General features: G+C 33.9%; 1 protein-coding gene across 1 annotated transcript in view; it reads left to right on the top strand.

The window, feature by feature from the left end:
* Positions 1-1908: 1908 nt before the first annotated feature.
* The window catches only part of UTS2B (urotensin 2B), a 10622-nt gene continuing 2430 nt past the window's right edge, over positions 1909-10100 (top strand). Inside the window, 5 exon segments of the mRNA XM_019626144.1 lie at positions 1909-2011; positions 6175-6252; positions 6255-6272; positions 7850-7887; positions 9047-9140. Coding sequence (XP_019481689.1) covers positions 1909-2011; positions 6175-6252; positions 6255-6272; positions 7850-7887; positions 9047-9140 — 331 coding nt within the window.

Genomic DNA, 10100 nt, shown 5'->3' with positions numbered 1-10100 from the left:
AAGATGTAAGTGAATCTCAGAGCTATCTGTAAATTGTAATATAATTTGACATTGTCTTCCCTGACAAAATGAAAATGTTATTTATATTCTGTAATTGAAATACAGGATTGTAAATTGGTGCAGCCACTATGGAAAATGGTTTGGAGGTTCCTCAAAAAATTAAAAATGAAACTATCATATGACCCAGCAATTCCATTCTGGGCATTTATCGGAAGAAACCAAAAACACTAATTCAAAAAGATGTATGCACCCCTCTGTTCACTGTAGCATTGTTTACAATAACCAAGATACGGAAGCAATCTAAGTGTCCACTGATAGACAAATGGATAAAGACAAGATTATATATATATATATATAATTGAATATTACTCAGCCATAAAAAAAGAGTGAAACCTTGTCATTTGCAACAACATGGATGGATCTAGAGGGAATTATGCTAAGTGAAATAAGTCAGACAGAGAAAGATAAATACCACATGATTCTACTCATATGTAGAATCTAAAAAACAAAATAAAGGAACAAATAAAAAACTACACGTTAGATACAGAGAACATTTTTGATGGTTGCCAGATGGGAGGAGGATTGGGAAGAAGGTGAAAAAGGTGAAGGAATTAAGAAGTACAAATTGGCAGTTATAAAAATAGTCATGGGGATATAAAGTACGACATAGGGAATATAGTCAATAATGTTGTAATAACTATATAAAGTGCCAGGTGGGTAATAGACTTATCAGCGTGATCACTTTATAAGTTACATAAATGTCTAATAACTATGTTGTACACCTGAAACTAATATAATACTTACTGCATGTCAACTATAATTGAAAAATAAATTAAAAAAAAAGAAAGAAGTCTAATGTGGCTGGTGTAAGAAGACATGGAATGGAAAATGAGCCTGTGAAGAAAAAACAAGCCTCAATATCATAGTAAGCAATTTCTATGTTATTCGGGGAATTATTAAAGCAATGGGTTAGTGAAAAATTTCATCATTGCACCTCTTTAACATCATCATGAGCTGCAGTTTATGAACTTGGAATTGAGTCAGTTTGAGAGCTAACACAGCTCAAGTCTCTTGGGGAGAAGAAGCAAACGCCAAGGCCAGAGGTCATTATCTTCAGAGCCATAAAATTTGAATTGGAGAAATACTGAAAGACATTGACCTGAAAAGAAAACCATCACAATTAAAGCAAGTATTAAAGAGAGTAATTGACTGGATATTTGCCAACTTTGAATTAATTAGATTTAGCCTCAATTTTTTTAAAGTGCTGGTTGCAGCAAAATGAAGCCATCCTTCTCCCATATAGTGAGACATTAATGTTTCCATTATCATTCATTTCAAGCGTGAGCTCTTCCCAACTCAAATCTATTTAGTTGGTTAAAAATGAAGTGATGGTTTCACATAACATCGCTTTCAGGCAGACCTCCATCTGGCTCTAAATTAGTCAAATAAAAGGCTTCCCACTTTCACCTGCCTTGCCTGTGCTCAGCCTTAGTATTACCATTAATAGTTTGGAGGTTCATTACTACTGGAATCAGGAAGTTAAACAATATATTACGGAACTCTAACCAAAAGATCCTAGGTTCTGGCATTTGCTTTATCCTTGTGTGCGTGCCTGACTGCATGAGCGTGCATAGGGATGCCTGCTTATAGTGAAATAGGCAGGTATGACATGTATTGATTGGGCTCTCCCTGTCATTAACTGGGTAGCAAACCTGTCACTTCTCCAAGCAGTGCATCATGTTGACAGGATGCATTACATTGTATACGTTTTTTTCTTTGCTCAGATCATTTGTAGCTGAAGCACACTTGCCACCATTTAAAAGTGAGCTCCACAGCATTTCCCAGTCATTGACATCATCGTCTTGACCTGGATATTGCATTTCTCTGCTAGCACAGAGGGTTTCTAACATGAACAAGATCCTCTCAACCACTCTTTGCTTTGGACTCCTAACTCTGTTATCTGTAATGATCTTTTCAGAACCAGTGCACGGACGGCCATATCTTATCCAAGGTATGTACATGTGAATCTAAAATCCTACAGGTGAGTAAATTAATCCTTATCGTCCTGGTTGCATCACTTTGATTTTTCTGCCATTACTGCAATAATGTTTGAAGACATTAATATAATTTAATCATCAAATATCCCTTTAGTAGTTGCTGTTTTAAATTAAGTGTAATCTGTGATGCTGTTCTTTTCAAGTAAATTAATTTTAACCAACATTGTACTAAATTAAATTCAACTACACTTTATTTTTTTCTAATCAGGGGGCGCCTGTTTCTCATGTCTATTCCATGACCAAAGATGGAGAATGTATAAATAGTAATACAGTCAATCATACAATCTCTGCATATTTCAAAAGTACATCTTGGGGAAAGAAAAATGAGATTTTCATCCAGTGAATTGTTAGTAAATTACTTATGAAAGAAGAATGGCTCAGAGAAGAACATATCAGGATAGAAACTTGTGTTTGAAGAAATTTGAGAGTAATAATGCATGGGGAAATCTACCTAGTAGTTTTAGAAGGACGATGCTAACACCCACATTATGCATTGAATGCATTTATCAGCTTTCTAACGTATTTAGGGGACTCATGTTAAATGAAATAATTTAGTCTATGACATTTACAGGTATATTCCATGAATAACGGAGAAAATAAATTTCTGCTCTTGTAATATTATAACTTGTATTTATCTTTTCTAAAAAAAATTGAGTGCTTTCTGTAGGGAAGATAACTCTTAATCTGAAAGTAAATGGAGCTAGATTTAATGCTGGTTTATTAGGCAAACAACCTCATTGAAACTTTTATATATTATTTCTTTATGTTTTAAAAATAGTAACTTAAAATAGTGCTTTCTAATATTCCCTCCAGCTTAAAATTCTAGGGCTATCTATTATCTAACTGACCTCCCTGTCAGGAAGAGGGAGCTATCCTTTACTTTTGTCTTATATAGGAGAACCAAGGTAGAATGTAATATTGTTTACATGACACTGGGTTAAGAAAAGGGATATAGTTTCTCCCCTTTGGATCTAATTCAACTTTACTAGAACACATTGCCTCAAACGTGGTTTTAAAAGTCAATGCAAATTAGAGCAGTTCTTTTGGCAGTGAAAATAAAATTGGATAAACCTTTGTTATTTATTTATAGGGATTTTCTTGTTGAGAAACACATTGTCTGAAAGACCTAAATACAAGCCTGGCAATCAAAGATTCTGAATTTTATCCATGGCACTCACATTTTGTATTTGACCAGTCAAAATGATTGCACTTGCTAGGACCCTGTTGCTCTTCCTGTAAAATAACAAAATTTTTCAATGTTCTTAACACAGTGTAAATGTAAAAAATGTGGCCATATATTGAGGACTTTGCAAAATTGAGATATTGGTTAATGGTAACTGTAAATTCTGATTTCATGTGTATATGAAACACAGAAAAATCCACTCTACAGCATTTTGCTAGATTACAATTAAATAACACCTCTGACCCCAGAATACCACATGGTGATATGCATACTGGCAGATATGAATGCATCACTGGCAGTATATTGGAAATGTTTCTCTCTGGGGTGAGTTGATCAAAGGCAACCCCTTTGCTCTCAGCTTCATTATATGTAAATGGAGAATATTGAATTACTATATGATTATTTTCTGATCTAAATTATTTATGATTGGTCTGCGCCTCTCTCCATGTATGCATTTTTTTTCAAAGCAACAAAATGATTTTAGTCGTTTAAAACACGTTTTTAAAAAATATGAATTTGTGTACTGACTGACTATAAAGTTGGGGTCACCATCTTTCTCTCTGTGTGTTAGACAATATGCAAGACAAATGACACAATCCACATGCTTTCATTTGGCTGAGCCATAGAAAAGCACGCCTCAATGGATAAGCCTGAAATGGGCAAACTGCCTACCACAAAAGGTGAAAGACCAAGTATCATGACCAAGATGACTATGGGAATTTTACTTTAGGGTATATTATTGTTTGGGGGGTTTCCAGGTTTCTTTCTGGCAAAATTTCTTGTCTGCATCCAATAAAAATCTTCACATTTGAATGATAAGCAATTAGATGACTAAGTCTTTTAAGATTCACTATCTCAAGTAGTAATGAGTCAGTATTTTCTGTGGATTTCCGAAAGAAATCACTCTCTAATGTCTGAATAACACTGCCATCCTTTGTGCTAAAAGTGCATCTAACTCAGGTATTCTTTTTTTATTCAAACATTTCTTTCATCAATATTAACTTTAGTTCAAATATAGAGACATATTAAAAGTACATATAGTGTTTTCTTTCAAAGCTATGCCTGTTTTAAAACTAAAAATGAAAACAAGAAAAAAACGACTTATTGTCTATTGTTTTTCTTAGCTAATGTTTTACTTAATTTAGAAGTAAAAAGGCTTTTTATTTCTTTTTTTTTTTTCTTCAGAGAGTTCTATAAAAGGTAGTTGGCTTAAAAGGTAGTGACAAGAATTTTTGAGGACAGTTATGCAGGTGTAATTACTGGAAACAAACTGGTAAAGAAGGGCAAATATATTAATTTGCTTTTTTGAAAAATGGTCCACTTAAATATGTAGAGAAGTAGACTGCAAATTAAGTAAATGAAAGCTTCATATCTACACTTTCCTCGTTACCTTTCTCTTAGTCTTATAAATTTTATAAATTGAGGGCAATGAATCTCTTTCTGTTATTGAAGTTCTCTTTCTGAAACAGTCATTATCATCTGGCTATAAAACAGACCTTTTTTCAATTTAAATATTTTAAAGATTACAATTCAACATTTTAATGTACAACTATAATAAAAATTACATTATTGCATAGTCATTATCTTTCTCTTAAACTAAACTATCTATGGGTCTTCACATAATTGATTTTAAACAAAAGTTCCATTGATATTCTATTAACATTATAATTACTCAACAGAAAAAAAACACAGAATTTCACAGAAAATTTCTACGTTTATGAAGTAAAGGAAACAGAAGAGCTGAGCAACAATTCAAGTGTTTCTGGTCAATTAGAGAAATGCTGTCACCTGCCCCAAGTGATCCATTTTCTTCCTGAGTAACACTCTCATTCCTTTAATTAGCCACTTAATTATTTACGTTCATCAATTGACATTTTGTAGACACAAAGATAAATGATTTAAAGAAAGAATCTAGTTTAATTATGAGCCATTTCTGTAGCTGAAACCATAATATTCTCACTCCTAAACTTTAAGCTTGCCAATCTATAATAGTTTCTGCCCACACTGTATCAGTTGATGCAAAGAGGTATGGGAGGGAAGAAATATTCTATCAAATTATATGATACAGGTTTGATTTTTTTCAGGCCACCTCACAAAATTTTGTTTTGTTTTTAATAAACTAATTATTGTTTCAATTGCATTGTTTGTTAATAGATACCTTGTTGAGTCTTCATGTTTTATAGCTTGAATAAAGTCTATTGACCTGGTTTCTATTCCAGAATAAAAATGTTTAGGACAATTTGAGTGTTATTTCTGTTTTTAGAGTGCTGAAAGTGTTGGGTGTCTGATGAATGAATGAACTATGAGGTAAATGGACCAAGATGGAAAGATGTCAGTATGGAAAAAGGAGATATCCCATCTCTTCCACAGATTTCCCTGGGTGGTTTATGGCCATACCCTGAACACAAAGTGGCTCACATTTAAATGTTTATATCAAATAAAATCTCAAAATCATATATTATTTTTTATTTTAAAATCAACTTTTAATTTATATTTTTTATGGTAAATGCAATAGTAGAAAATTTCAAAAATATGGATGAAATAGAAGACAGTAAAATTTACCTGCAGTTTACTACCCAGAAATAATGACAGGTAAAACTTGAAAGTTTAACCTTCCAGGCATCACTTCACATTCTCTGTCACAGTTTCTCTCTCACGCCCCCCACCTCTCTCTCTCTCTCTCTCTCTCTCTCTCTCTCTCTCTCTCTCTCTCTCTCACACACACACACACACACACACACACTCTTTGACTATTCATATACATTCAATGATTATAAAATAGTCCATCTCTTTGAATTACACACCTCTCTCCATACTGCTTTCATTGGTGAATATACGCATTGATAGTTACCTGTAAAACCTACTTAATTAGAAACACTTTTAGTGATGCAGATTGAAAATGAAGGTTTCATTACATGAGGGTGATCATTAAAGGAAATGAATTGTTTCCAGATAAAGAAGATACAAATCATGAGGAACTATTGATGGCTCTATTGAACAAAAATTTTGATTTCAAAGACCATTCAACATTGGTGGGTTAAGAATAAAGTCAAGCTTTATTTATTAAAAAAATAATAAAATCTGTCCTTTTTGACTTGGTCTTTTATTAATGTTAATTCATATAAAATAAAATAGTTACTCCCTTTTATGTGGCTTTGAAAGTCTAAGTATTTTTCTTGTTTCACATTCACATTAAAAACAACACACTTATTTAAAAATATTAATATCTTTTTTATTCAGTTAGAGGGTCATAATGAGATCAGTAACCATCAAGTTATAAAATAGTTATCTTTACTCATATTTTCCTCTCATCTATACAACTTCCTCCTGGTACAGTTAATTTTCTTTTACTAACTGCTTTAAGAGTATTACCAGGGCTGGCTGAGTGGCACGTTGGTTAAGAGTTGGCTTGGGATGCCAGCTCTGAGCAGCAGGGCTCTAGTTCAGATCCCACATGGGCCAGTGACGCTGCGCCCTCTACAGCTAAGATGGTGAACAACAGCTTGACCTGGGGCTGGGCTACTGTGAGTCGCCGGCTACTGTGTAGGCTGCAGTGGGGCTGCTGTGAGCTGCTGTGAGCCGCCCTGAGTGGCCGTCCAATAGCCGGCGAGCGACTGCCTCACCCGGGAAGAGTACAATGGTAATACCAACATGGGCCAGTGAAGCGACGTCCTACACAACTAGACTGAAGAATAAAAGGATGGCAACTTGTCTGTTCCCCTCCCCCAATTCCCTAATAAAATCTTTAAAAAAAAAAAAGAGTATTACTAAACGCTTCAAATCTATTCACAGGTTCGCACTTGAAGTTTCACAAATTAACTGCAATTTTGTGACAGCTAAGCTTGTACCTTTTTAAGTCAAATTCTTTTAATTTGGGAAATGAGTAGAGACCACTGGGAAATGAAGGCTACACCAATTGAGATTTTTTTTTGGAGCAATATGAGAAAATTTTTTTTGGAGTAATTGTGTATAATTATGCATCAGACTGCTCTTGAAGAAATTACAGATATTGTCAGAAACTTAAGCTTAGCCTAGGAGAAAATGTGGAATTATTACAATGTGGTACCCTCTCAGTAAATATCTGAAGTCTAAAAAAAAAGGTCTTTTCATGGGACGGTATACTGGTCAAAATAATACCTTAATAAACACTTTAAAAATACAGGGTTTTAAAATTAGAAGTAAGATAATTCCTCTGTAAAACACAGAGGGAATTTCTATTAATATTTTGGGGATTTTCCTTCTTGATTAAATTATATCAATAAGAGTTGTGTCCTGCTTTTTTTTTTTACTTAATATTGTTTCATGAGAATTTTCCTATGTCAATAAAATAGTTTACTTCTAATTAATAGTTCCTATTAGTACTATGGTCTATTTTAGAAAACTTTGTGCTTATTGTTGGAAATTAGATATTTTCTCATGACCTAACTGATTACATTTTAATATTATAGGCATTGAAAAAATATTTGGGCTTTTATATTAGGGATGGTGGGTGATCTTAAGTCATATGAAAAATACCTTTGCCTTCCACATAAGATCCTGACTGTGTGTTCTGAAATGAATTAAATATTACTTGCAATGTACATTTTCACATGACAAATGTGTCTTGCAGATATAGAACTGGCTAACAGATTGGAAGAACTTAACCAGGTGAGAATGTGAAATACTTATGTAATTTTAATAATTATTAGGCAATTGACTTTAACATAATGATTTTTAAATTATCAATACTATAATATAAAACTTATAGCTGAAGTGATCATGGGACAAAATGTCTAGAAACCTAAACACTAGGCGTAGCTCTCCAATTACTTAACTATGAGACTGTAGTCAAATTAAAATTCTCTAGACCTAAATATCCTCATTCGTAAAATAGGAGTCTAAAGCTAGATTGGTGGTTTTCAAAACTCATTTTTAAAGTAGAAACATATTTTTCCCCCAAAATTGTATATGGTCCCAGTAAATGAAACATATAAAAGTGAAGCTATTCTGCCTGAAGCACCTGGCTTGGGGGCCTGAACTGCTGCCTTCTTAACCCATATTTGGCCTCCTGACAGGGAGACCCTCATCAATATATTCCCCTACTTCTTGATACTCTAAGAAGAAAGTTTGAAAATCATTGGATTAGATGATTTCTAAACTCTTTCAAATACAACTGCATGCAAATCCATTAAGTTAAAAATTGTGTGGCTGTTTGGGAAAGAAATTCTAGCCCATCATTCTCTCCTGAGCAGTTAGGGCACGGACCCACGCAGTAACCCAGGCTGAACTCTCCCTTAGTACAGTCAGGCCTGCAGGCCTTAGGCCATCAGAGAGCTTACCAAACATTAACATGAGTTGGATTCTGGGCAGAAACCTTAGGGCCTCAAAATAGTTCTCCCTTCCTGTTAGAAAGGACAAATATTTCAGGAAATCCAAGTCTTCACATACCTCTTTGGAGCTCCTTGAAAAGGACTGTTCATTATAGGTGACATAAAATCAAGTCCAGCTACACAAGCTGTGTTTACAGACTCTCCGTTAATTAACACCCAGAGTTGACTTCTTTCACCCTAACCCAGTTTCTTTGAATTCCCTGTTGAGTCATGTACCTTTCCCAGCTAGTCTCTAAATACGTATTTGCTTTTTATTTCTATTTAATTCTTTTTATTTTCTTTTATTATTTTTCTTTCCTTTTCTGTTCATATTTTCTCTTCCCTTTCTTCCATCTTAGCTTCTCTTTTTCCTTTCTTGTTTCCCATTCCTCTTCTTCAATAGAAAACAGCATGCTTGTTATTAAATACCAATAATGATCATGTTTGATTTTTAACAGCTGGAAAAGCTAAAAGAGCAGCTCACAGAGGCAAAGGAAGCTGAGAAGTCCTATGCTATAGATGGTCTATCGTCTCCCCATTCTAATAAGCGAGGTAAGGTTTCATTTCAAAGTTTAAAATTGACTTTTCAAAGATTACTTTTGCAGTTATTTCCAAAAGGGAAGAAATAAAGTGGACATTTCTTAATCCTATAGTGGTGATCAAGATCAAGGCTCATATTTTTTAAAAAAGATTCCAATGAAAGTGTTCCTCTATGTATGTATCCGAGGTTTGTCATGTTTATAGCAGTGGGTAGCATAGTCACATATTCTAGGATAAAGTGAAATAGGCCCTTATTGTTTAAAATTGTGGCCTACTTTTGCTATTTTAGCTTAAAGATTGGAGCTGGGAGGATTACAAATGGAAATCATAAAGTTTTAGGTCAACTCAGAATTTTAGAGCATCTTCATTAAAATAAGGAGAACCCTCATTGCTACCACACGTGGACCAAGGTTTGATTCATAACATTTACTTTTATAAAGACTCATCTTTTGGGTACTTTTAACTTTTCATAACATTTCCTTGGAAATTCTTGTTTCTTGCTGAATTAGTTCTTATATTTGAAAAAATTTAAGTATGTTTCTCTATTCACGTAATGAAGTGAGATTCCCTAAGGCATACTTTATTTTTACTTGTCCCTCTCCTCCCAGATTTGTTTTTAACTTCTGTAAAAACCTATTTTTACAATGCTACTAAAGGAGGATGAGCTGGTAATATTTGAAGACTTAGCCTCTGCCAAACATTTTAATATTTCAAAATGTTATGCCTCAGCACGTAGATTCTAGAGCTCAGCTAGACTGCCTAAGCTCAAATCTTAACTTTGACATGTCCCATCTATGTGACCTTGGGCATATCTCCACCTTCATGTGCCTGATTTACTTTGCCCCCCCACATTTAAATGATAACTATAATCTTTATGAGACTACTGCGAGGATTTGATGAGTTGTATATGAAAGGCATTTAGACTAATGCCTGGCATATAGTAAGTACTATATAAGCTTAACTTTTTTTTTT

The sequence above is a fragment of the Hipposideros armiger genome, unplaced genomic scaffold, assembly GCF_001890085.2.
Source record: "Hipposideros armiger isolate ML-2016 unplaced genomic scaffold, ASM189008v1 scaffold_661, whole genome shotgun sequence".
NCBI lineage: Eukaryota > Metazoa > Chordata > Mammalia > Chiroptera > Hipposideridae > Hipposideros > Hipposideros armiger.
Note: the sequence above shows the minus strand (reverse complement) of the source record. Positions and strands in the feature narration are given on the sequence as shown.